The following is a 26,159-nucleotide window of genomic DNA, read 5'->3' on the forward strand; positions in this document are numbered from 1 at the left end:
GTATGGAGCGACGCTCACGAGACAGGAAGCAGTGAATCTTCCAGCAGCAGCCTCCACGCAGATATTCAAAGTTTAAAGGCCTCTTGAGCTGAACAAACAGTGTCTTAATCTTTCCAAGTGATAGTTTCATTAGTCATGGATATAAAATTAAAGTCAGTTTAAATAGTCCCAGTCGCAGGACTGAACTGGAAGAACACTTTGCAATCGTTGCTTTTTGTCACATTTATGGTGAAACAGAGATCTTCCCGATTGTAAAGCAGCTAATGGATATAAATGATGTACTGAATCTTTGTTATGAATGTTTTTTTTAAAGCTATTTGACTATTTTCCTCATTGAGCATGTTCCCCGTTGTGTTGCCCCCTGCAGAGAAAGTGCATCTGAAAAAGGAAACAGAGATGGAAAGTGATGGAGTCATTGGCTTCATTTTGTTCAACTTGTAATATCTCATTCTGACCAATGAAAGGCATAAACATCTATAACTGTGTTATTATCCGTCTTTCAGTGTGTCGTATCCATGACCTTTCAGCAGTGCTGCAGTGTGTTGCTCCCTTCATCCTGTTGACCCGCGCAACGCGGAGCTTTGGCCCGACGCCGACAGCCCGGTGTTTATCACCGCCTTTGTCGGGGGGGGGGGGGGGGGCAACTGCGACAGCAACTCCGCGGTGGTTTTAGCCTGTGAGTCATCGCTAGAGGGGTTAACTCTTCACGTGCCAAGACTGAGGGTGGACGTGACGGTGAAGCTACACCGAAATGGACAGAAAGTGATTTGTCTGCATCTGCGTGAGAAGACATTGCTGCACACCTGCAATGCCTTTTAAAATTGTGCCTCACTGTTTATGTGTACACGCAAACATTTGCATGTTGTTCCACTGATTCACATCTATTTTTTTATATATATATTAAAGTTATTCATGCAATGAATGAGAACCCACACAATCATCTGGTCAGCAGTGAACACATCTCAGTCTTCTGAGTGCTTCTGTGAAACAACACAGACACAGTGAACTATTTTTAATGCAGCGAGCTTTTTAGTATGCCATATAATAAACCTGAATCATTTATATGGATTTTTTAGGACCGGCTCTTACGTGTGTAGTGTGATGACGCGGTGGTCAGGTGTCGCCTCATATAACGAAGGGAGCTGTCCAAGTGCTGAAAACAGAAGAGACCAGCTCCCGAGGAGATGCCACACACCTCCACTGCTGTCTGAGCTTTATTACCAAAGGTAAGACGCGCATTTTGAAAAATGCTTTCCTTATGTTTTGGTTCAAATGAATATGCAGTAGCCTTGTATTGACAGACTGTCTGCCTCGTTTGCTTCGTGCAGACATCGACACTTCGTAGAAATGTTGTTATCAATGAGATAAAACGCGCATCCTCAACGATGGAGGAATAAAATACGTTTTTTGCTGTAGTGAAAAAAGAAAAAAATGCATTCGTATTTATTTTTATGAATGTGTGTGCTGATAAAAGGGGAATTGGATGTTGAGGTTGCCCATAACAACGCGGGATGACTCATCCAGTGATGTGAACGCATCTCCTCACGCACAGCGTCGTGTCAGTGGAGCGGAACTCCCAGGACAACAATTCCCGGATAAAAACAGACTCTCTCGTGTTTATATCGCGCGTTGTTTTCAAATATAATCGGTAGGAAACATTTTGGGCTTATTTTCTTTCCCCGGTTCCTTCCCTAACGCGTCACGCTCTCTTGCTTTTGCAGGTGATACGTTGCCTATAATGCTGCATTTCCACCACAAGTTGCCCGCGGGTGGAGCCGTGGTGCTCCTCGGCTTCCTCCTCCATGGATGCGCCGTGCGGGCCGCGTCCCTCCCCCGTCACTACAGGCTCCGGGGCGGGGAGAGCGAGTCGCAGCCGGCCGCTTACCCCCCCAGCTCCGACATGATCAAAGCTCTGGAGTACATTGAGAACCTGAAGCAGCGGAACGGCGGCCGACCCGAACCCGTGGATTATGACGAAGTGGACAAGTTCAGGGTGCTGCTTCAGCTCGCCTCGCAGCAGGACGAGAGTCCCGGGGACCGCCAGCCAGCCCCCGGCGCGCAGAGGCAGGACATTACCGCCGAGCAGCTGATGAAAGTCCTGCTGCAGTCTCTCCAGGATCGGGCCGGGAAAGACGCGAAGCCCAGCCCGGTGTCGGCGCCCCGGAACGACCGCCGCACGCACAGGCACCGCACCAAAGACACCGAAGTCCCCGCGAGAGCACAGTCAGACTACGGCAATTTCCCCAGACCCCACAAGAAATACCCGCTGATGTTCGAGGACGAGGAGACGGACGCTTCCAAGCGGGCCACGGAGGACCTGGACGAGCAGTACACGCCCCAGAGCCTCGCCAATCTAAGGTCCATCTTCGAGGAGCTCGGGAGGATGCCCACCCTCTCCGGCCAGAAGAGAGACGTGTTCGGGGACGACGACGACGACGAGGGAGAGGACGGGTTCAGCCTGAGGAGTCAGGCCTACGACGACGCGGCCGAAGGAGACGAGTGGGTCCCCGTGGAGGAGAGGGAGGAGACGGAGGAGATGGTCAACGGGAGCCACGAAGAAATGGACCGGGCGCTCGGTGAGCAGGAGGAAGCGGAGAGGGAGGAGATGCAACGCCGGGCGAGCCAGGACCAAGAGGGGGCCGACGACGACACGAAGCTGGTCGACTACTACCTGCTGAAGGTCCTGGAGATGAGCGACCAGACGCAGCAGCGGGACAAGACCGGGGACCAGAGAAAGAGACTGATCCGCCCCTCCCTCGTCGACCCCCGGACCGTGAAGGAGCTGCTGCAGCTCTCCCTGAAGCTCCACGTGCCCCCGCAGGACCTCATCGACATGCTGCTCACGGAGGAGCTCAAGAAGTTCCACCGCGACCCCCAAGGCTCGCCAGCTCGCTACCCGGCCGGCCAGACCCCGAAGATCCGGTACTACAGCCACCGACTGCCGGTGAAGAGCAAGCCCGTCCCCGAGGACATGGACCGAGAGGACTTCTTGGACATCATCGGCGTGGAGACCATCAGCCACGAGTACCCCGTGGTGCAGAGACCCGCCAAGATCTCCCCCTCCTCGGACAGGATCCCGGTGGCGTCCAAACCCGCCGCGAATCCCGGACCGGTCAAAATCCCGCCTCCCCCCGGGCGCAGGGAGAACCTCTTCCTGTCCGAGCTCAACAAAATGCCGCTGAAACGTCAGTCGGATGTCGCGGATGACGAAGACGACGACGGCGACGTGGAGGACGAGGTGACGACCTACCTGGCGGCCAAAATCCTCACAGAGTACCCGAGCCCCATCTCCAAGAGGGACACCCAGGCCCAGCTGAAGGGCCAGTTCCCCTACGAGCTGTACGAGCGGGTCATGAAGGACTACTTGGGTCAAGCCGACACCGAGAAGAGGCCCGTGGCCAAGAGGGACACCGAGGTGGCCACGGAGGAGAACACGGAGCCCACGGAGATGCAAGAGGAGGAGATCACGGCCAAGACCTCGACCCCACAGACCGCGAACGAGGAGGAGGAGCGCCGCGACAAGAAGGTGGCCGGGATGTAGCCGGAGCCGCTCCAAGTGATGAATATAGTATTTATACTGTCAAAAAATAAAGTGTGGTGGACGTGATCTAGTTTACAAATGTATATTATATGAACTATAGCTGGAATAACTAATATCACCCTAACGAAAATGAACTATAGCAATCTTACAAAGTCCAAACCGTTTTTAAAATATACGAGTCCCTAACTTGCTGCAAGAACATTACAGAGATATTATATTGATATCATAAAGGAGATTATAGGTGCAATCTGTGCATACAAGGAGAAAACAAGTATCCTCACAACACTTTTGATTTCAACGTGTTGCCGCTCTCAAATTGCCAATTAGGCCTAAAAATATCCATCAACTAATATCAAATCACAGTGAAATTGAAGTTATTAAAGTTTGGTGATGTTGTTAAAGGTTTCTTTAGGTTCATTGTGTTTGTAAACAGGCCTATATTTTAAATTATAATCACCTGAGTAATGTAAAAACGCTTATTTTTCATCCATGTCAAACTATTCAGTTACATATGTGAATATTCCTGTAAATTATGAAGCATAATGCTGACCGGGCCTCTGAAACTATACATGCTGAGAGGGGAACGCTGGGGCAGCGAGCTGAGAGCGAGTGTTGTTGTGACTCGTGCTATATTCAGGGTTAGTGGATTTAATGTGATTATAATGGAGAATTATTTCCAAGTCTAAATATCAGACCGTCGCCTGCCTTCCGACCCTTTCATACTGCGAAGCTCCGTATTGTTGGCCTACCAGTGGTTGTGCTATGTATGCTCATTTTTAAACCATTTTGTACATGTTCAATAATGTGTGATGAATCACAGATGAATAAAGCATCAGCTGTATTATTTTTCCTTCTTGCGGAGTTGTGTTGCATTATTAAAAACACACCATAGACCACACACACCGATGCTTACAATCGGGGGAAGCTGGGTAAAAACATTATTAATATGATTGTTTGGTGAATTTAAAATACATGTGGTGAAGCAAACTCTTTAGCAAAATACACATTTTAATCATAACGTCATGAATTGCACATGATAAATAAGATTCACACCCACAATAGCAACATCTTTTTTTAAAGGTCCCACACGTTAAATAAGTTTAAAAACAGTAAGAAATTACACACAATCAGTCTCACTCCAATCTTTCCAAACATTAACTGGAGTTGCAGATTAGCATTAGTGTTTTTTGAATACAAATCATTAAATTCCAACATATTACATTTTGAAAAACATTCATGAAGCTATAATACATCCCAGATGTACTTCCTTTACGTCGCAATAACGGAAACCAGCGTGAGCACAACCCTCTCCCTTTCTGAACAAACATTAAACTCAGACGCAGTTAAACTGCAGCAAGAACACATTCAATTAGCTCGTTTCATATTTTCCAAATGTTCAACAGAATCAAAGACGATTCCTCGCCGCTCATCGGGTTCCCGTGTTCCTCCCCGCTGGTCCTGTTTGTCTTCGGGGTTAAAATGCAGGTTTGCTCATATACTCCTCCATGGTCTGGAGAGAAAACACACAACGAGTTCAGTCTTAAAAATCCTATTCTACGCCTTGTAAAAATGCATTAAAACACAAGTAATATTCACGGGGACGCGTCTACACATCACCCGTTATGAAGTGCTGAGCAGACCAACTAACACAAGAACATCTAACCTTGCTGTCCATATTCAAGGTCATCCAAACAGCTCCACCTCAAACCACTCACAGCTGTCATCCTGAAGCGATAATGGTCAAAATGAATGGGAAGCTACGCTGCACATGATCCAACTCTTGGTTACATGGTGTTAGTCAGCCCTGCACACAACAACACACCCAGTGATCTACTGTACCACACAGCCACGGACCTACAGGGAGAAGCGCCACACACTAAAGCTACGCCACGCGCCAGGGAAGTCTGTCTCTCACTCGCTATGAAACTGGCTGAGAGAGAGAGAGAGAGAAACACACACACACACACACACACACACACACACACACACACACACACACAGAGGGTGGAAAATCAGCAGCACAAATTTAAATCTCGACAAAAAAGAGCTAATATCTACAAGCTCTGAGAAAGAAAGGCACACCAGGGACTCAGCACCACTGTTAATTGAACTCGCTACGACACTACTTGTAACTTGCTGGCAAGTTCACACACACACACACACACACACACACACCATGATAAGTGTCATAAAGAACCAATTTCAGACATCTGGATACGTCCAAGTGTCTCACAGCTGAGCTTTTTATGATCGTTCTAAACTACATAAAAAAAAATTTAGTTTCTTTGAAATCACGTCGAGCCGCATGCAACTAGATGTTACATGCTCACAGCACAGATGCAAGCCAGGCCTTCTGTAGTGTGTGTGTGTGTGTGTGTGTGAGTGTGTATGTGTGTGTGTGTGCAGGCGCCTCTCACCTCCTGTAACATGTCCGAGGCGTCGATGGCGCGGTTCACAATTTGTTTGGATGTTTCTTGTATTTCCCCTCCAATAAGAAACTCATCCAGGATAAAATAGGCCTTCTCAAAGTTAAAGATTATGTCCAGCTCACACACCTGAGAGGAGGTTATGGCCGTCGTTACAAAGCAGCGCAGAACGGACTCACAACACTTACACAATTACGTAAAAACTGACATTTTGACATGCGGTTTACTGACTAGTTCAACAGTTATAACGCTGTTGATGGAAACTCTACCGTCACATTTCAACAACTACACCTCAAGCTACAGCTACATATTGAATTAAAAGAGGGTGAAATACTAAAAAATACTATGAAATACTATGAAATACTATGAAATACTATGAAATACATTGCCAAAGTATTTGTCCAGCAGCTCCACGTAGCGCTGAATGACCTCCAGGGCAATCAGCTCGTTGTCCTGGTTCCCTATCGCCAGGCAGAAATACAAGCTGGCATACCTGAGGAGAAGGTGACACAGGTAAGATGTGCAGCTGATATAAAATACATTTATAAAAAGATACACACACACCTACACACACACACACCTACACACACACACACCTACACACACAATAAGTAGTAAAAAAGACTGCAGATTCAGAAGCAGCAGTAAGTTGATGATCAGCCGTGCCGGGCGGCGCCCACCTCTTGTAAATAATCTTCAGGTCTTTCCAGTGCAGGAAGTTGCAGGAGCGCGGTTGCCGTGCCAACACCGTTGTCGTCATGTCCCTGATGATTTTCTTCTTCTCGCGCTCCGACACGGACATGAACCACTTCTGCAGACGCAGCTTCCCCTGACGACTGAAGAGCAGCAGGAAGCGAATCTAGCGGCACGGACAGAGCACAGGGGTCAGAGGGCACACACACACACACACACACACACACACACACACACACACACACAATATTAACTACATCCAACACACCAAACAAGGGTCACGCGGGTAGTTTGTTGTTGTCGAGGCTCATTAAAGAGTAACTACGCTGAACAAACGCGTCACCAAAAGGAGGGAAAAAGCTTCACAGGCAGAAATGTGAAGGTCAAACAATTGAAGATTTAAAGTTGCAGCTTTTCCTCTGCAACTTTTCCAGAGAGCAATGCAGTTTTGGTTTTGGAGGTTTACACACAATGTAAACTCAGGTTGTCGTACAACGCAGCACTTCAACCCGCCAATGAAACGCCCAAGAGTCAGAGATGATTAGAAGTGAACGTCATCGTGCACAAGACATTTACATTTGCTGTCATGTTGCAGCCACAGTGGAAGGAAGCCTCAGCAACACAACACAACATGCAGGTCTGATGAATTCTTGGAGAGAAAAAAAGTTCCAACTTTGTGGCAATTTGAGGAAAATATAAATGTTCACGTGGTTTCAAAGTGAGGATAACAATGCAGCTAGAAGGAAGTATTAAGATTATGACATCACATAGGAGGCCTCATACCAAATACTGGTATTTCCTGGTGTGTGTGTGTGCGTGTGTGTGTACCCAAAAGGCAAATCAATATGGAAAGCACTAAACTGCCACCAGGGCAGGACTCGACTTAAAGTGACGAAACCCGTTTGACTGAGGCGACACTTTACTTCCGGCTGTCGCCTTTTACCTTTTATATTTGACCTTTTATGTGAATACAAGCAACACGCACAGACACACAACTAAGCCCCAACGACAGAAACCACACACACAACTGCTGCACGGCGTCCTCTTAAGAACAAACTGCCTCCGTGTACCAGGAAGTGGTGTCCGGTGGTGTAGCTCCTCCCGGGCTCGAGCTAACTACCTGACAGCGACAACAGGTGCAACAGGTGCAACAGCCTCACGCGCAGGAAAACCATCACCAAACACTCACCATGTTGACGCCGCAACCGGAACTTTAGACGCTATGAAAAGAAGAGAAAAAAGAAAGACAGGCAACCCTCACAAGGGGTCAGCTGCTCGGGCTGAACTCATCTCTGTCCGTCCTCTCTCCGGTCCGCGTAAAGTTGGCTGAAGCTCCGCCCTCCCGGCTCCTGGAGGACGCGTCACCGCTCATCTGGATTGGTTCCTGTCCTGCCCAGCGCCACCTTTACATGTGTACCACGTGACGCGTGCGGAGCTACTTCTTCATGAATGAGCTGATAACTCTTTGCTGTGACTTGGCCCATCGGGCGGTGAGTGTTTTGAAGGGTTGTTGCCGCGCGCGGTCGCCAGAGAGCAGCAGCCCGCGCGCCCTTCCTGCTCCACGTGACGCCGATCGGTCAAGCTGGAGCAACTCCCTGGGTTTTTATTCACTTGATAACATGTCTCTGTACCGAAATGGCATCTGGTTTTTGAATGGAATCCAGCAATACACAAGGTCAGTCAACACACTCACACAGTCCTTTTCCTGTGGGGGTTGTCTGGAGATGGAGGGGAATAGCTGACAGATGATGCTTTGTCAGTCTGAGTGTGCTATAGTCCATCTAAAATGTTAGTCCTGCTTGTTGGTTGTGTAATTTCAAAACGCATTGCTCTGTAAAATGCATTTTGTCTCATTTATTTGAGCCTAAAGACAGCTGAACAGAGGAATATCAACGGGCTGTCGGCACACATCACGACACAAACTGGCCTTTATGCACAGTTACAATAGTTCCTTTGACAGCTGGTGTGTATTGAGGGAGGACATCATCTGACTCTGCTGAAGCTTCAATGTGGAGACAGAAAAACTGCTCATATTGCTTCCCCGTGTGCTTTTAGGAGAGGATATGAGGCCGCGTTTAAAGACTTCAAGCCCCAAGACCTGGACGTATCCGTGGTGGGAAGGTCTTTCATGATCACGGGAGCCAACAGCGGAATTGGCAAAGCGACAGCTATGGCTATAGCCAAGAAAGGTAAAACACAGCAGTGGTACGGGTCTCTGCCTTTTTCTCTATCGATAGACAATCGACTTTGATGTTTTGTTTCCAGGCGGGACGGTCCACATGGTGTGTAGGAACAGAGACAGAGCCGACGAGGCCAGGTCGGACATCGTCAGTGAGTCCGGCAACGTGGTGAGTGTCGTTGGCCTTGAACACGCCCGACCCGGAATGGGACGAAGAAGTGTCAGACTCCCTGATGTGTGAGCGACTGATGCTTTTCTGGTTATTCCAGGAGGTATACGTCCACATTGTGGACCTATCAGAGACGCACAAAGTCTGGGAGTTTGCGGAGGCCTTCAAGAGGCAGCATCCAGCCCTGAACGTGTTGGTGCGTGTCTTCACTCTCCTTTTCATCTTCATCCTGAATCGGTCTCTATTTCTCTGTTTGATCGGATCGTTTATCGTCTCTTTCACAGATAAATAACGCCGGGTGCATGGTCCACACGAGAGAGGTGACCTCCGAGGGCCTGGAGAAGAACTTTGCCACCAACACTCTGGGTGAGCCCTCATGCTGCTGTGGTGCTGCTGCACAGGAGCAGGTTTAACTTTTGCCTCTTCTCCATCTCTTCAGGGGTGTACATCCTCACGGAGACTCTCATACCACTTCTGCAGAAGAGCCGGGATCCAAGGGTGGTATGAAAACACACACACACAGACACACACACACAGTGTGCGCTCATCTGCATCATGCGGCAGCATAATGCCACTCTTGTCCGCGCTGTAGTGGCTGTTGTTGAAGCACACTGGGCCTCTCTTGTGCCTGCCATTAGATCACTGTGTCCTCAGGAGGCATGCTGGTGCAGAAGCTCAGAGTCCATGACCTGCAGTCAGAGTCGGGCTTCGAGGACGGCGTCGCCGTTTACGCCCAGAACAAGGTACCGAGAGGAGAACGTCATCTAGGTTATGAAAGAAGGAGGTCTGTGTTGGAGTTGTTTTTATTAGCAACGACGTCGGTCTCACTGCATTTGGATTTATCTACTTAATGTGGCTGAACAGTGGAAAATACATTGATTTGTAATGCAAAATACTCTGACAGTCATTTCTAATCTGATGCAAGCGTGTGTTGTTTCCTCTCAGAGACAGCAGGTGGTGCTGACTCAGCAGTGGGCCCAAGCAAACCCAGTCATTCACTTTTCTGCAATGCATCCAGGCTGGGTAGATACTCCAGGTACTGAAGGCAGCGACCCAGATGAGATAAGATGAGATAAGGTGGCCTAAAGACGGTTGTTTGAAAAAAATGCCCCACAAAAAAAGATATACATCATGTATTTGTTGCTGAAATATAGTATAATGCTCCTGGTCCACAGCAAATGTACATATACATAACAATCTGAAGACAAGTGCAGTGTGCAGGTGTCTTGTTCTCCATTGTGAGTCCTTAAGGGACCTATTTTAAAAAATGCAATTTTTAATCTAGCTTTAACTTGATTTATTGAACCGGTGCTTCTCTCATTAGCTGGAGCAGAAAAACACATTCAGTCACTCTGTATCGGAGCATATTAACCTAAGATCCTCCTACAAACCCTTCTTCTCTCTGGTTTCCAGCCGTTTCTGCATCGATGCCTCAGTTCCACCAGATGATGGGCGAGCGGCTGCGCAGCGCGGAGCAAGGAGCCGACACGGCCGTGTGGCTGGCCGTGTCCAGAGCGGCTGCCAAGACGAGCGGAGGGCAGTTCTTTCAAGGTAAAGAGCACCAGGTGTGGACACGCAGAGGTTAATTACTCCCCTCACTCCTCTGAGGTGGATCCTGATGGACTGTTTGCGTTGCAGACCGCAGGCCTGTTCCAGCCCACCTGCCTCTGGCCTGGACGCACAGCTCTGCTGAAGAAATTCAGGATTTCATGACTCAGCTGGAGACTTTGGCTCGATCCGTCACTCAAAGCCTGACGTAGAGCTTCAAGAGCTCAACTTGTCTGAACGTCCTGACACGTCACACACACGTGTAACTGACCCATTAAAGCACGAGGTGCATACAAGATGATTTCCTGACGCATAATGTCATGTCTCGTGTCGTCTGTCTCTGGTTCTGCAGCCGTACGTTCAGGACAGTGAACGGATTAGTTTCCTGTGACGTCACCAGTAACTGGACCGCGACCTCAAAGACAAAAGTCATTGATTTGGAGTGAATGTCTCATTGATGCAGCGCTTCTCAAACTCTAGGGTGCATTTAACCCATCTTTAGTAATGGAGTGTTGTGCTGCTGTGAAGCTCTGGGGCTTCAGTGCCTTGCTCAAGGACACTTCAACATGAAACTATGGGGAGAAAACAGGGATCCAACCGGCTTCCTGGGTCATCTTTTTTTGCCAAATATGAGTTATTTTTTGCACATATATAACTTTATTTGCATTGTTTTAACAAAGTGATTGCACACGTTATTAGTTTCTTGTCAGATGGAGCAATCTGGTTTACTTGAAAGGGATTTACATTTTCTTTAATTAAAAAAGCACGGATGGTGGAGTCTCAACAAGTTGGACCATTTTGTTCCTGAACATTTTGCTTCCTCCAAAGTGGAGACAGAAAAAGTTTAAGAACCTCTGCTTTAATGAGTGTGTGTAAAAAGTGGTTTGACTATTTAATGAAGCAAGATCTATTGGTTTATTTGCTGAACGTGATTTAACTGTAATAACTCCTTTGTCTCCGTCTGCAGCGCTCAGAGGTGCAGTGTTAATTAAAATGCATCTAATTTCACACATTAGTCATCTGCTCCCATTAAAACGTCTCAAAGAACCAGTTTTCTAAATCTAGTAGTTATCCACCGCAGCAGATAACTTTTGCAAATCCAAACTCTGCACTTCTTTTTGGCCAGAACAGATGTTTCCATGAGGAGAATACGTAGGAGCAAAATGGAGCAGATGAGCAGCAATACTCGTAATTTTTTATTTTTGTAACAATCCACATTTGCTGTTTTTAATAATTTTATTATTTTTATACAGTATTGAAACAAAAAAAAATAATGTGGTGCATTCACATTTTCCCAAGGGATTCTTTGCAAGTTTGATCTCTACAAGGGTAAAACAGTGAAAAGCTTGAAGCTGGATCCATCCACGTTAAAACTCAGGGAAAAGGAAGACTGGGCCTGATTTTATAAATCACCTACAAGTTTTGATGGATTTAATTTCTGCGTCGACATTTTAACTCCCAGTCATGTTCTTTTACTGTGTTTTTGTAAAGGGAGGATGAATCAGGTTCCCAGCATTTGTCTTTAAAAGAAACTTCCAGTCCATGCGTAACAACAGTCCAAAGAAAACAAACAAATCCCACCCGCCCCCCCCCCCACCCCGCCCGTCCATCCAGTCTCTTCCTCCTCTCGTCCACAGTTCATCTTCTATGCAACGTAGGTGTATACTTTGCGATCTTCTGGCGTCCTCGCCAAGTATTCTCTTTCTATTAGTCCTTCTATACGCTTTTTAATTACGACAGGGCTCGGGAGAAAACGTGCCCGCAGCTGCTGAGTCACCTGAAGACACAAAGCCACGACACGTAAGAAAATGGCACCTTTTCAACATTTAAATCAGCCTTTAAAATTACATTTCACGTCAACACCGTGACGATAAACTTATGTTGAAATGACCACGAGGAGTTCCTTACCTCAGCCACCAGGACATTGTGCTGCATCTTCTTCCTCGACTTCATGATTCGGACAATGGCCGCCTCAATCTCATGCTTCCTGTCGTCGTCCACTTTCTGCCGCGTCTCTTTCCTTTCGGGGTCTGATTCCCCTTGTTTAGCAGCAACTGGCAAAGTGGGAGGACGGGGACAAGATGAAGTTCAGGGACTCAAAATGTAGAAAATCTCTGAAGGTGTACAGTTTTTTTAATAGCCGAAAGGAAGCGTTCCGCTTCGGCTGTATGTCACAATGCACTTTTGGAAAGAGGATATCCTTCATTCGTGTTTCTGAAAGGCTGAAACATGATGCTGTTCATGCTAAATGTGCATCGACTGCTCAACACAACGTACTGAAACTGTAGTTCCTGGAAAGGCTTCTTACAGTTAAGAAGCACAAGAACAGAAGTAAAGGCTCGTTTATCGTACAGGATGAAGGAATATTGTGCAGAAACTTTGACCCACCTGTCTGTATTTTGACTCTGTGCAGTTTGGAAGTAAACTGATCATTAACTGTAAACACGTGGCCGGTCTCGATCTCCTTAGACTTTGGCTCCTTGGTGAGAACTCTCTGCGTTGGTTTCCCACAAGCTAAAGACTGCAGCGCTCGCACCAACTCGCGTTCAGGAATATCCGTCTCCTGCTGGATCTCCTTCAGGCGGGGACAAAGTGGGCCATGTGGTTGTGAAATGGGGGGCGAAGAATATTGTAAAACGCTGTCCTTGCATGTAAGAAAGTCATATAGTACGCAATGCGTTCCTACCTCGAACGTGCACCTTTCTCTGTTGTTGAAGAGCATGAGGATGGTCATCTGGAAAGTGGACACCTGCAGTATGTGCTTCCGGGTGTTCGAACCGGTCACCTGCGCACCTCCCACCCCGACCTCAGAGCCGTCCTCCTGCAGATGAAGTAGAATTTAAACTTAGGAACGATACTCAACACCACAGATGCTTTATTGAAGCGTTTTTTAAGAAAAAAAAAAAAGGCAAATTGCATTTTCCGTCTACCTTTTTAATAGTGCCGTAGAAAGTTGCGTTTAGGTCTGCCCCGCCCATATGGTGCTGCAGTGTCAGCTGCCTCCCACTGTGCTTAGCGAGGTAAAACCTGCAGAAGAAAAGCCATGATCAAATTCTTTCATAAAGCCTCCCTTTGTTTAGGAAAACATTGACGTGAATTAAAGAGCATTACCTTCTAAAGACTTCAAAGGCGTGTCTGGGAGAGGGGGGGATGGTGCATTTAGGTGTTGCCGACTGTGTCGGCCAGTAGCCGGTCGTGAGGACTCTTACTGTGAGGTCCACACCGCTTAGAGATGCCTGACGGAGATTAATGGACCTGTTTTTTAGAATTTCTCTCAAAACACATTGACGTAACATCTTACACCTCATAAACAGAGACGCATCATTCTGATGTACCACCGAGTAAAGACTCACTTCAACTCCTGTGATTCAAATGTTCTTTCATTATGATTTGAAATGTTAAAAGGTAGTTCCTCTGAACAGGTCTGACTTGTCTTACCGACGTGGTTTGTATGTGTTGCCTGAACTCATCCATGGTAGTGTTGGATATGCTCATGTCTCTGAACATCCCTTCCAGTTTGGAGGTGAACTGACAGCCGCATTCTGTCTGCAAAAGAGAAAGACAGAACGGGGACTTAGAAAGTAATAAAGCGCAACAGCAGAGAAAAAGAAAGAGTACAAATGTGCATTTACAGTGCATCGGTTACCAAAAGGTCTCTTTCTTTTACCTTGAGCTTAGAGATCATGTTCTTCTCCGAGTCGTCTGAGACGCTCTTGTTGCTGAGGAGCCTGCGGCCCAGATGCTGCTTGTAGTACCTTTCAAACACATCCTTCTCTTGCATGAACCGGAACAACACCATGGCCTTATCGAGGATCGACTCCACCTCCTGTTCTGTCAACTGGTCATACGCGACAGGGTGAGAAACAATGAGTAAAGGTACAGGACGCGCAAAAGTAATAATAATTCTTGCACGGCATAGAAATGTAGAAATATAAGCGATGCGTTTGAAGGAAACTTTAAAGGAGACGCGTACCCCTTTGACACCCTTCTTGAGCTTGTCATCAATAAAGAGTGACAGGTACTCTGGTGAGCGGGAGTTGAGGTTGAGGAAATACTCAAAGTCTCCTGCTATGGTTTGTTTGAAAAGTCTGTCATTGTTGAAGGACTCGAGGAGGAAACGATCAAATCGTGTCTTCAGGTCCAGCAGGCCCTGTTCAGGAGGCGATTACAAAGAGGTGCCATAAGAACGACACTCACAACATCAAGTTGGGCTCGCCTCGATCTTAAAGTTGTGTTCAACCAGCGTACCTGGATATAGTCGACAGGGTTCTTGCCCTCTCCCTCCTCGGACACGAGAGCTTTGCCTTGCTCCCTCAAGTAAGAGCTCATACACTCGCACATAGTTTTCAGGCCATTTGGCACACGACTGAACAGCTTGTACATACACGCCAGGTCTGAGAAGGGGAGACATGGTGGGGGAAACTTGTGAGAAACAAATAGAAAACTGTCGCGGAAAGGCTGAGAAAAAAAGTGTAATTCTAAATTTTGAGCTAAAAATGCTTTGGAAGGGAAACATCCAAAACGGTAAAGATTTTACCTTCCGTCTTGCCGTTCTTGAGCATATGGACGAGGCCAGAGTTCTCCATCTCCACAATTGTCTTCATGTGCTTAGAGATGAGCTCCCTCTCCACCACCTTGACGATGGGCTCCTCTGTAGACTTGTCCAGGCAGTGCATCACTCGCTCAATCTCCTCGTTGATTCTGGCCTCGACCTTCTTAATGTACACACTGGCACTATTTTCCGCCAGGAACTTTTGGCTCTCCATCTGAAAGAGCAGATATTATGTGATTATTTATGACAAAGATTTTCAGTTATTACAAAAAAAAAAGGTTTTTTTTTTGTTTTTTTTGAAAAGACACCAACCACCTACCTGGAAAAATTCTGCTGACATATCTAAGAAAGGACCTTCAAAGTCCTCCTCATATACAGACCTGCCGTCCAGGCCAAGAATCATCAGCATCTGGCAGGCGTTTCTGATGGCGCCCCTGCAATGGACAATAAAACAAAAAGACGGCTTATGAAAGTGGCATCCCAGAGCGGGCCCACAGTGACAGTAATCCTTCAGATCAAGCAGTGGAGTCGTGCTCCTGCATACCGGTCGACCACCTCGCCCTTCCTCTCACGAGCGATCATGTCCAGTAACGTCTGACGCAGGTGGTCTCGGATGCAACCGTAGCGGACCACCTGGTCTCTGAATATGATGAGGCCGAGGTTGTACACGTTCTCCACATTGTTTTGTTGAACATAGACCCGATCCTGAGAGACGAGAGAGAACCAAGGTGAAAAAGACACTGACACAGCTTATATGGAAAGACTCAATTACATTCATGTAAACATATGCAGGTTGAAAGATTTAAAATCAGGTGAAAAACTATTTCTATTTAAAATAGGTTTGTACGAAAAGGTGTTTATCCCACCAGCACTATACAAGTATACATTTAAAAGTGTTTTGTATGCGGACCAGTGTAAAATAACCACCGTCACCGTGATTCAAAGTGGCACAAAGTACTTTTTATTGGGGTTGAATATGCCAGTAACCCTTCCATTATACCTTTTAACAAACCCACTGACGGGATGCAAATTGTATAAGGCCATTAGTGTCAGAAGAAAGGACTGGTAGGTGTCTGAATTACTCCCAGAAAACACAAGGTCACAACAGAAGCTTCCAGAAAGCATAAATATTCAAGGTGGAAGTGGGTGACATGATTTGACATGAATATTAACCAGTGCAACATTAAACTTGGTTTCTTCTTGACAAATAACTTCCAGGATATTTAAGAGCTTACTTTTAATCCTGACAATTTCCAAATGCTTGTTTCATGATGCCCCTCCCTTTTGCTTCATTCGAGTACTGAATGAGTTATCGTTTCTGAGATAAGTATACCAGGTAACAGGAGTTGGAATAAATCAATTAAGAGCCTGCTCAGCCATAACATGAATGAATAATGTGTGGCAAAATGCATTAGCCCTGCCTCTACTAGAAAAATAAGTATTGCCACCGGGGCTTTTAAAGAGGCGCAGTGGCTTCTAAACAAGGTAAATACACCAGGCGAGAACAGTGAAATCACACTTGCTGTATCTGTCTGGCGCTCCACTAGAGGTCAGCAGGCAGGTAAAAACAGCCAGCTGCTCTCGCAGCACAGCAGTGAGTCTGCCGTAGTTCAACATAGGGAAGCCGACGGGTAAAGCCAGGACAGGAAAAAGGAGAATATGAAACAAAAGAACCCCAGGAGAGCCGTGTGCTCTCTGTACTGCTTGTGCCATTGTTTAGCTTCCACTTGTGCCTGTCCTGAGGGCTCACACAAACATTTCGGACTTGCTGCTAAAACTAAATCAACTAGTCCTGCCAGTTTCCCAAAATAATGAATTAATACAGCAACAGAGGCTCATTGCTAGGACCACAAATAACACAACGCCTTACAAAGTCCAGAATAGGAGGTAGGTGAAGGGTAGGCACAGATGGAAACAAAAGGCCATTTCTTCAAAAGAACAACATGTTTTCACACTGGAACAAGCACCATAATCCACTCGCAGAGGCAACAAAACGCAGAGCACAAACAAAGAAATTCTGTTAACATTGACATGAGTAAATACAAAACCACAGCCACCACTACATTGTGAAATGTTAAAAATCTTTGGACAGTAATTTATGAACTACAGTAAAATGAGTATGACAACATAGCACAACAGCCTATATTTACCATGTACATGAGGATATCTCTGATCATAACCATGGCCGTCTGATGGTCATTCCACGCTTGATTCAGTGTTTGCAGAAAATTATTGTTTAGAGAATTTAAGACATCTTCCCGTACCTGAAAACACGAACAGATTGACAGAATTGATGTCACATCATGTTATTTATAGTGTGAATGACAAACATCAGGTCATATTCATGAGGATACTTGTGAAATGAATTAAGAGGAGTGAAGTTTGTTAATAAAAGCTTCGGAGAGGAAAATGTGTCCTTACTTTGTTGATAAGGTGCTCTGTGACGACCTCCCTCAGGCCTGTGTAGAGCTTCTCTCCATGTTTGTGGAGCACCATGGTGTAGGCATTCCTGTACAGCTCCTCAAAGCTGAGCCCACTGTTGTTCTTCCTCTGGATCTCTTGGATAGCATTCTTGAGGAGGTCCCATATGTTGTTGACATACTTCTCATCCATTGTCATCTATGAGGGAAAGAAAGATGAAAGTGTGTTTATTTGAAAAATGTCTATTTTTGATTATTTTCACCTGGTCTAAGAAGATGATGATCAATGTCAAGAAGTAGTCATTGCAATACAATACAGAAAAAAATAACTATATGCATATCACAGGTTCAATATATGTTGTTAATTACTCATAATGTTGCAGCTTTATTGACAGTGTTGTGTGATCTTGGCTATCATTATTCAACCGAAAGCAAACAATATGCATTACAGATCGTGTTGTAGACTTGAGCCCATGGACAATGTGCCATCATCTTGAGCACACTGTATGAACATCTTTACAATCCAAAAGTAATCAATAGAGTCAGCATTGGTATATAAAACGTTGTGTATATAGAGTGAAGAACAAATGTGGACTGACAGCTGACCAGCTCAAATCCAAATAAAATCATTAGTCAGTCAGTCTCAATACAACTGACAATAATTAATATAATCCCTGAATTACAATTTGTTATTGTATTAACTAAGGCCACTTGGTCGTGGCTACAATCTGGTTTAATAGGCTGGTCTTGCATTGAAGCTCAACATTTGAGAAAGGATTAACTGTTTTCACCCAGTCATCTGCTCACTGACTCATTCTGCCTTGACACCCACTCATAACCCTGGATATCGAACTGAATCAAATGTAGGAAAAAAATATGTTAGCGTATTCTCGACAAGGAATGAAAGGATGATCCAAGGGCTAGGCAACTTAATAAGACAAGACTGCACATCCCGCAACGTTACAACTGCGCTCATGACGGAATAGTCCAGTGGGTGAACACGTTAATCAGCACGGTGGTCATCAGGTGTTGGGTGAAATCGTTGTGTGACAGTAGTACGTTACTATCAGCAGGTTGCTGGCTTGACGTCAACAACATTAACCACCCCGCTTGACGTTACCATATCCATGTTTACTGTAGTCTCACGTTAGGCTAAAGCTACGTTAGCTCCCAAGACTGAATTACTAGCTACATGAAAATGTGGCAACTGCCATCTATAGCAGCCGACGCCAAATGCGTGGTGCAGCGAAACACCAACAGCCAAAAGAGCCTGCCATTAAACCACGTAATGATACTTGCTGACTGACCGCAACTTAGCTGGCGTCAAGTTAGCCGACATTATCAGGCCTGCTACGCTACTTAGCTAACCTAGCTGCCGATAAGTAGCGAGGCATTAGGGAAGTTTCCGTAACGATACTGATGCTAACATTAGCTCATGTCAAACGACGATAACGGTGTCAAGCCAATGAGCGAGCTAACGCTAAATAAACCAAACTGCTAAAATGGCTAATGTTCCCCGGGTAATTTTAGTTCGCCAACAGCAGCTTTCACTTGACAATGACATGTCTTTCTGGTTTGAGCGGCTAGCTAGGAGGTAGTTGCAAGCACAGAGACCCGTCATCCCCGGTACTCGAGTCTCATCGTTAGCGTGTCAGCGCTCACACAGCCGGAAGGTACTCACAGGAAATGCTCGTATCCTCATCTTGGTGTCCTTCTTGGGGCCGCCTTTAAGGTTGGACATGATTAGTTAGAACGACTTTCGTTTCTAAGTTGACTTAAAGACTACATGAAAGGCAGTTGCTAGTTTGCTTTCTACGCCAGAAAAGCGGCAGGGAAACTCAGTGACCTCCTTTGCAAAAATTAGGTCGGTCTGTATGTCTGTTATGTTGTTGTCACTCGCTCCCCTCTCAGTGGTTTTTAGCTAATGTTAGCTTGTATGCGGTGATGGCGGACGGCTGTACTCCACTGCGCAACGCCGAAATCTCGCGAGAGAAAAGTCCACACTAACAGGTGCATTCCACAGGTTGACAACACAGAGCGGTGGTAACATTTAGGCTAACTGTCACAATGTATATTAATATTTCGACGAGAAACTGTAAGTATTTAAGTGAGTAAACTTTGTGTGCAAACATAACTGTTTCAACTATGAAAGGATTGACAAAAAAAACACCGAGGGCGGAGAACAACTTTATTTGATAGAAAGGCCCCGGGTTAACATTTTGTCCCAAATGCCAAAATATAGCTAACACCATGCCGCAGGAATCCCTTTCTGTAGGCCAGGCCGCCGTCCCAACAGATGGTACTTATTACAGAAAGCATAGTTAAAACGACCACTCTGTGTCAGTGTCAGATGGGGCCTCGTTTAACACCATGCTAACTTTCATCTTTGCTGTTTTCCAGTCCACCGCTTATCCAACTGCACGTCCCGGTGGTCGACCAGCCTCTGGAAGATGGAGTATCTCCTCACTGTCATCACGATGCTCTCTAAATAAGAGAAAGACGAAAAAAATATTATATAACCCCAAATAGGTGAGTCCAGGGAGGAACAAGACACTTATATTTAAGGAGATTAATTTAAAAAGTAAAATTGCAATTTTACACACACACACACACACACACACACACACATATATATATATATATATATATATATATATATATATATGTATATATATATATATATATATACACTATTTGTATCTATTGCAAAAACTTGAAATTCATATAGAATACATAGTGCCAATACTAGTTGATCTACCTCTACATTCTGGTGTTATGATGGGAACTGTTGCGTTCTTTCTGAGGTGAGCTCCAGCCGTCCTCCTCAGGCCCATGTTCTCCAGCTGCAGCTTTTTTATTTCCATCCGCATCAGGCTGATCACCCGCATGAGCCTCTGTTCACCGTCCATGCTGCGAACTGCACACGCGTCCACCCGGCCCGCATCTCTCTTGGAGGCATACAACCTCGTCTGACCTATGAAGTCACAGTTTACACAATAAAGCCAAATGTACGTGGAGAAGCCACAGCATACCTATAACATGCAGCGCAGTCTATTTGCCCATGTCCCTTTTCTTCTAAAGTTGGTATTGAAGCTCAATAATGGGCCGACAAATAAGAATAAGCAGCCAATCAAAAGAGTCCATCTAGTCCGTCATCAGACCATTGAAAGTCTGGTCACATGACGGGGACAGTGCTATTTTCTTCTTAGTGATCTGATGCCGACCACTTTCCTTCCTCCTGTTAAATATTCATCTGCTCTGTCAACAAAAAGCAACAAAAGGTACTTGGGAGAGGCATAACCTTTGCCAAGGGTGATCTGGTTCTCTTTTAAACCCAGACTGCTTCTCAATATGGCTAAAAGTGACATATAAGCCCCAGATTTGGTTTAGTATGTGAGGTATATCAAACCAGACCTCTCAGTTTTTTACACAAATATTCAAATTTTAGCGATCACGCAAACACCCATACTGCATTTACACAAATGTACAGTTAAGGGCAATGAATAACCAGATAACTCCTGTAATGTGTCTTTGTGTTTATGTGTGTAGTTCTACATATTCTATGTATGAGGGACTTTCTAGTAAGACTACCTTTGCATGTATGTGCAGTATTCAGAGGTGAGGGCGAGTCGTTGGGTGCTGCTCTGCTGCCCTCTAGTGTAGAGAAGTCCCAGCATCATACTGAGAGATGAACCACATACTGAGTAGGAAAGCAATGTTTTACTGACCTCTTCTGGTTAAGATTCAAATGGAAAAGGTCAAGTCTGTGGGACCTCTGACTACAGCTAACAATTATGTCACTGCCCGAGCTGAACACACTTCTATACCACACCTTCCATGGAGGCTGGCTTTAAATCGCCTTTTGTGTGTCATTGACACATTAACATCTTGGGCCTCATGATGCAGCTCGCCACGCTTTGCCGCTTTGTCACTTTGTCACTCGTAGTGTAAATATAACGTGAGAGTGCAGATACCACCCCAACCTGTGTGTGTCTGTGTTCAGAGGTCATACTCATATTATTGTGGCCGTGAGTAAACTGTATATCATCGGCTAATTAGACATTACCTCATCCTACTTATCCAAGTAAGATAACACAGCTACAGTATAATACTTTGAGATAAATCGTCGCTCCTCTTGGTGACATTGCAAACAGACCTCTGGGTCATATATGTGACCAGTCGAGTGCAGCACAATATCAAGTTGTCTGTTTGCTTCTGTCTTCTTTGACAACACATTACACGCGCTGCGTTCCTCCCATTCCACTGTGTGGTGTGTAAGCTGTTTGTCTGCTGATAACGAGCAACTCATCAACTCAGAGATAAACCCTGCATGCTGCTGCAGAGACAGCTAACACCAGATACTGAAACCTCCAGGACAGAAACGTATTATGGGAATGAAGACTGCTGAGTGAAAGACGTCTACGTAAAGTGATGTTAAATTAATGCAATATTATTGTGACAAAGTCATCTGCTGCAATAACAACAACAACATTAACACAACAAATGTGTTGAACATGCATCTCTTGTGGCCACGTATCAGACCTCAAGATGTCCAGCAGGTGGTGTCTGCTGTGGGGTGAGTTTTAACAAATTTGGCCTCATGTCGTGGCGCTTTAGTCCGTGTGCAACCGCATGACGTCCCCCCAGCAGCAGGATAAACCCAAAGGACACCAGTAGAAAGTGGTGCATTTAAAAGCAGCGGTAATTGATTTTTTTTTTTTTTTTTGCAAGTGACTACAGAAGCAGAATTTAATACACTGCTTTTGATTTCAGCTCTTTTCATCGCTGCGTCTTGCTTTGCAAACATGACACCGGGACGAATGCAGCTCCCTTCAGAATCCCGCACTCATCATTTTAGCCAAGTTGCTGTTGACCCGGAGCCAACACCACAAAACAGGACAAGTAATTTAATTTGCCACTGCTGCCGACCTTGAAGCGTTGAATGTAGGCTACCAGAATCCCAATAGGGATGCTTGAGGAAAACATCCTGGGAGCTGAAATAGGGGTCAGGCTGTTCTGCCTGTAGCATCACACAGTCGCTTCACCTCGAAAGGAATACTTTTGTCCTTCAGGTTTGTATTAAGAATATTAATTTAAAGGTATCAAGGCACTGTAACAAGACAATGTGATAATATTACCGATTGATCGCTTAACTCTTGCTTAACCATTTGTAATTATTGTCCGCAGATCCTGTGCATAACGTCATAATTGCACAAATTTAAAAACATTATAATGGCCAATATGCTGTTTTAAATCTGGACCTTTTTGTGACATAAAATCAGAGAAAAAGATCCATCCTCAATAGACGGTGCCGGTAGTTTCTGTGTGAATGATCCGACTGGCCTCATAAAAGGCCAATATAACCTAATCCTTTTCAAGACGAACCCCTACATAAGCTTCATATGTCACAAACGAGGATAACAGCATGACTCATTGGATATGTCACACTGAAGTCTAGAAAGTATCACCTCCTCATAAAAGAGGCGCTAGATGAGACAAATAGCAAAGGAGGGCAGGAGAGAAGTAGAACACATCTTCTTTTACGACGTGGTACATGCCGAGGATGTCTTGTGGTGCTTCTATCTTGTCATGTTTGCAAATCTCAGAAGGTATGTGACAAGACGTGATATTTGTATGCGTTGGCATCTCTGGTGATAAGATCACGTTCCTTAAAAACTGAGCGTGTTTTTTTTTTAAAAAGCCTCTCAGCAAGTGAGGAAAATGTTTTGTCATGTTTGTGTTCAAGCTGCCATTTTGTCTCTGTGACATGTTTCCACAGTGGTTATGATGAAATGACATTAAGAGCTTGGCTCAACTCTCAAACTCCCTTAGTGACTTTTTAAACTCGCCTTACGTGCAGACATCCCATCGCTCGCCACCCGACGGGAACAAATGGACCAATGCCCTCCTCGAGCCTTGTGATGTGATCTGAACGTAATTGCGGCCATAAGTTGTTGCCCTGTTGAGGTGACATCTCAAATCACCCTGGAGAAAATATCGTAGGTCAGAATTCAATATTGGTCGTAAAATCTAAATATAAGGCCCCGGGGGGGGACTAAGTCGTTTCCCAGAGCGCTGCGGCGGCCGTCTGGCAGAAACACACACGGGGTAATAATGCTTGAAAGTGGAGCCGTTACCACTTGCAAAGCGGCTTCTGCTATTGAGATTATTTGTGTAATATTTGTAAAATGTTGCAATAACTTTGAAGAATCTGTCTGAAAGGGCTTTTGGATCCCCTGCTATGCGTCCTTGTCTTCCAGCCTGTGTTTCTGTAGGTTTTCCAGTCTTTAATGACACGGCTCATGGCCACAGTCCCATCCAACAGCCTTCATTATGACTCAGTAATCATAGGCTGCATTTTCTTTTTCTTTTTCCGCTCTCTCTATCTTCCTTCTCGTGAACCCATGGGCCTCTGCGTCTCTCCCCTCGGCTTGTGCGATCCGATCCGGTCGTGAGCGAGAGCCGCTACTGGAGAAAGTGTTTGTTGACTTTTCGGCGCAGACCGGTGCTCTGCAGGAGAGCCGTCTGTTATTTATGGCTCAGGCGTCTGTGATTGGTCGAGGAGAGATATAATTATGTCTGGCACTCAGCTTAGCTGGTTTTAGAATTACAATAGGTGCCATGTCGAGTTCAGCGGTTGCTATGAGACTAAGTGGAGGTTCTTGTACTGTATGGAAAATGGTTTTGACGTACACATGTGTCTAGTGGTCCAACCGTTGCTCCATATTAACCCGGTGAGGGACCCGATGTGATATAATATGATAATTCATTACTAATTTATATGAGGTGCGATACCGTCTGAGATTTTGTGTAGATGTTTGTGTTCCCCCATCACTCACATTAAAGCGCTTTAGAACCAGAAATTAAACTTGATTACAGCGAGCAGACACAGTTTGAATGCTCATTGGCACCAGACTGCTGTTTTATTGTGACCCTTTAACCTCTTCATGTCGCATGAACGTTGTCTTTCAGCCCAGAGGATGCATTACACACCAGGGTTACGGGTGAATTTAATGACATGCAGTGTACATTTGTTGTATTTGTGTATAAATATCTTCTAAATCACCAACATTCTTCCCCTAAATACACATGTTAAGTATACACAGCACTGGGACTGATGTGTGATCAATAGTGTGCATTTGATATGTGACTAACTTCAATAATAAATACAAAATAAAAATTCCCAGCCATATTGGGCGTTTCTCATATAAAGAAAAGGGTTCACCTTGGCTTTAGATGAAATGAATTGATGAAAACTTGTAAACATTTGAAGCTGCGTACTTTCCCCCGTGTGTTCCCAGAGCTAACATAACTAGAAATGAGCAAACCTTAACTATTAAAAGAGATATTTACCAGAACAGTTGGATGACTAACACAGGATTAGAACAACCAGATTAGTTGTTTATTATTCATGTACTTCTGTACCGCTGGTGTTATGTGAATGTGCTGGCAACGCAGGTACAACATCAACAGAAGACTGTAACGTAATGTTTCATTGATGTCACTCAATATCCTCGAGTTATGATTCAATTGCATATTTAGGCGATGATGCTAACTGAGCTCATCATTCACATCGATGGCGTCAGTCAAGTTTCTAAGCAGCTGCACAGAGTTCCAGTGAACTTCACTGTTTATGGAGGTGAAGGAGGCCGGAGGAGGCCGGATGACGTCGCACTCCCACCGACCTGCAGCCGCCGACTTCCTGCAACGCTAAAGTTTCTTTAAGAGCTTTAATGTGCAATCCCTGCAAAGGAAGGGTAATTTAATTAATAGCCGTCCGTGACACAAGAGAGAGAGATGAATAATTATCTTCATAAAAACAGTTCCTAATGGATAACGCCCTCGTAGCCTTTATCTCCTCATTATGCGGGCCTGTCGGCCGGACTGGGACCTCGAGCTCACTAATGGGAAAGCGTCAGTTTGAATGTTTTTTCTGCCAGAGGTTCTCTGTATCTGTGCGCTCCTCTCAGTGGGTGGGAGGCGAGGATGAGACTGAGTCTCTCCAGCATAGATAATCCTGTTGTGTATTCTATACCGTGGCTTATGTGATCGCTGTCTTCTATAATACATGTGGAGTCGTATCACAAGAGGAAAACAAGAGGATAGGGAAGGAGTGGACGCTCAATGAGTAATCCTCATCTAATCCATTTATTTTAAATACATGGGCCGCCACGGTTTAATACGTAGCAACGTGTCCATCATTTCCACGAGAACTTGCCTCCTTTTACTTCTTAGTATTTTTAAGAAAGCACAATAACGCGTTGAATTATATTTTTAATTTTGAAATTTCTCGGAAATCAATTTGTTTCCTAAACTTACTCAGATAATATACTCCTGTGTGTGCCTCGTGTTGGTGAAAGAGGAGTGTTTTCTCACGTGAAAATCAGCCGGATCTCGATGGAGGGGGAAAACACTTCCTCGCTGACAGCGTCTAGTGCTTTCAGTGCAGAGCGAGGTTATTAAAGAGGACGTGCCACAGTGTCGGGGCTCAGTGGGTTGTGTAAGTTAGTCACCGTCCAAATTTAGTCACACGCCTAATTACTCTGTTGTCACGGCACAACATGTCAGTCAGGAACAGGAACAAGCTGCACATGTTTCTACTGAAAGTGTTGTAAAGATTGTAAACGTGTC

At 45.3% G+C, this 26,159-nt stretch overlaps 4 protein-coding genes and 1 long non-coding RNA gene across 7 annotated transcripts; 3 read left to right on the forward strand and 2 right to left on the reverse strand.

Annotated features, from left to right (window-relative positions):
* The first annotated feature begins 1,082 nt into the window (after positions 1-1,082).
* Positions 1,083-4,395, forward strand: scg2b (secretogranin II b). Its single transcript, XM_068571367.1, is given in 3 exon segments — positions 1,083-1,172; positions 1,174-1,226; positions 1,722-4,395. Coding segments are annotated over 3 exon segments (1,944 nt in total). The 5' UTR covers positions 1,083-1,101; the 3' UTR covers positions 3,542-4,395.
* Positions 4,396-4,575: 180 nt separating this feature from the next.
* Positions 4,576-8,139, reverse strand: ap1s3b (adaptor related protein complex 1 subunit sigma 3b). Of its 2 annotated transcripts, XM_068571265.1 has the most exons (6): positions 7,850-8,139; positions 6,648-6,826; positions 6,352-6,460; positions 5,959-6,096; positions 5,205-5,266; positions 4,576-5,051 (listed from the first exon to the last, which is right to left on the reverse strand). In XM_068571265.1, the coding sequence occupies exons 1-5, from the start codon at positions 7,850-7,852 to the stop codon at positions 5,225-5,227; spliced, it is 471 nt and encodes a 156-aa protein (XP_068427366.1). In that variant the 5' UTR covers positions 7,853-8,139; the 3' UTR covers positions 4,576-5,051; positions 5,205-5,224. The 2 variants fall into 2 exon arrangements, with proteins under 2 accessions (XP_068427366.1, XP_068427367.1); XM_068571266.1 differs by lacking the exon at positions 5,205-5,266.
* Positions 6,743-11,143, forward strand: dhrs12lb (dehydrogenase/reductase (SDR family) member 12-like b). Of its 2 annotated transcripts, XM_068571262.1 has the most exons (11): positions 6,789-6,851; positions 7,983-8,335; positions 8,716-8,849; positions 8,926-9,008; positions 9,109-9,204; positions 9,293-9,374; positions 9,448-9,509; positions 9,647-9,751; positions 9,954-10,044; positions 10,422-10,559; positions 10,647-11,143. In XM_068571262.1, exons 2-11 carry the CDS (start codon positions 8,106-8,108, stop codon positions 10,766-10,768), a joined length of 1,143 nt encoding a protein of 380 aa, XP_068427363.1. In that variant the 5' UTR covers positions 6,789-6,851; positions 7,983-8,105; the 3' UTR covers positions 10,769-11,143. The 2 variants fall into 2 exon arrangements, with proteins under 2 accessions (XP_068427364.1, XP_068427363.1); XM_068571263.1 differs by lacking the exon at positions 7,983-8,335 and having other exon boundaries at positions 6,743-6,851.
* Positions 11,144-11,749: 606 nt separating this feature from the next.
* Positions 11,750-19,500, reverse strand: LOC137803352 (cullin-3-like). Its single transcript, XM_068601742.1, has 16 exons — positions 19,210-19,500; positions 17,530-17,727; positions 17,259-17,372; positions 15,653-15,813; positions 15,428-15,542; positions 15,094-15,322; positions 14,805-14,950; positions 14,530-14,706; positions 14,224-14,394; positions 13,995-14,102; positions 13,668-13,792; positions 13,487-13,583; positions 13,243-13,377; positions 12,945-13,131; positions 12,465-12,610; positions 11,750-12,333 (listed from the first exon to the last, which is right to left on the reverse strand). The coding sequence occupies exons 1-16, from the start codon at positions 19,267-19,269 to the stop codon at positions 12,202-12,204; spliced, it is 2,301 nt and encodes a 766-aa protein (XP_068457843.1). The 5' UTR covers positions 19,270-19,500; the 3' UTR covers positions 11,750-12,201.
* Positions 19,501-19,556: 56 nt separating this feature from the next.
* LOC137803424 (uncharacterized) lies at positions 19,557-22,423 on the forward strand. The gene is made up of 4 exons (XR_011080062.1): positions 19,557-19,623; positions 19,771-19,827; positions 19,929-20,057; positions 22,302-22,423. It is a non-coding gene; the product is annotated as an uncharacterized lncRNA (long non-coding RNA).
* Positions 22,424-26,159: the final 3,736 nt, after the last annotated feature.

Source organism: Clinocottus analis, unplaced genomic scaffold (assembly GCF_023055335.1).
Source record: "Clinocottus analis isolate CAN_PGR_092001 unplaced genomic scaffold, fCliAna1.0.p SCAF_11, whole genome shotgun sequence".
Taxonomy (NCBI): Eukaryota; Metazoa; Chordata; class Actinopteri; order Perciformes; family Cottidae; genus Clinocottus; species Clinocottus analis.

What these genes read in the sequence shown, in the direction of transcription:
- ap1s3b (XM_068571265.1), bottom strand. An exon ending in TGGACAAATACTTTGGCAAT is followed by an intron (nt 6,097 to 6,351) that starts GTATTTCATAGT and finishes ACCTCCTCTCAG; the next exon opens with GTGTGTGAGCTGGACATAAT. An exon ending in CCTCGGACATGTTACAGGAG is followed by an intron (nt 5,267 to 5,958) that starts GTGAGAGGCGCC and finishes TTATCGCTTCAG; the next exon opens with GATGACAGCTGTGAGTGGTT.
- dhrs12lb (XM_068571262.1), top strand. Translation starts at nt 8,106, where the DNA reads ATGAATGAGCTGATAACTCTTTGCTGTGACTTGGCCCATCGGGCGGTG. An exon ending in AGAGCCGGGATCCAAGGGTG is followed by an intron (nt 9,510 to 9,646) that starts GTATGAAAACAC and finishes GCCTGCCATTAG; the next exon opens with ATCACTGTGTCCTCAGGAGG. An exon ending in CGGAGGGCAGTTCTTTCAAG is followed by an intron (nt 10,560 to 10,646) that starts GTAAAGAGCACC and finishes TTTGCGTTGCAG; the next exon opens with ACCGCAGGCCTGTTCCAGCC.
- LOC137803352 (XM_068601742.1), bottom strand. Translation starts at nt 19,269, where the DNA reads ATGTCCAACCTTAAAGGCGGCCCCAAGAAGGACACCAAGATGAGGATA. An exon ending in AAGGGCGAGGTGGTCGACCG is followed by an intron (nt 15,543 to 15,652) that starts GTATGCAGGAGC and finishes TGTCCATTGCAG; the next exon opens with GGGCGCCATCAGAAACGCCT. An exon ending in ACATGATCTCTAAGCTCAAG is followed by an intron (nt 14,103 to 14,223) that starts GTAAAAGAAAGA and finishes TCTCTTTTGCAG; the next exon opens with ACAGAATGCGGCTGTCAGTT.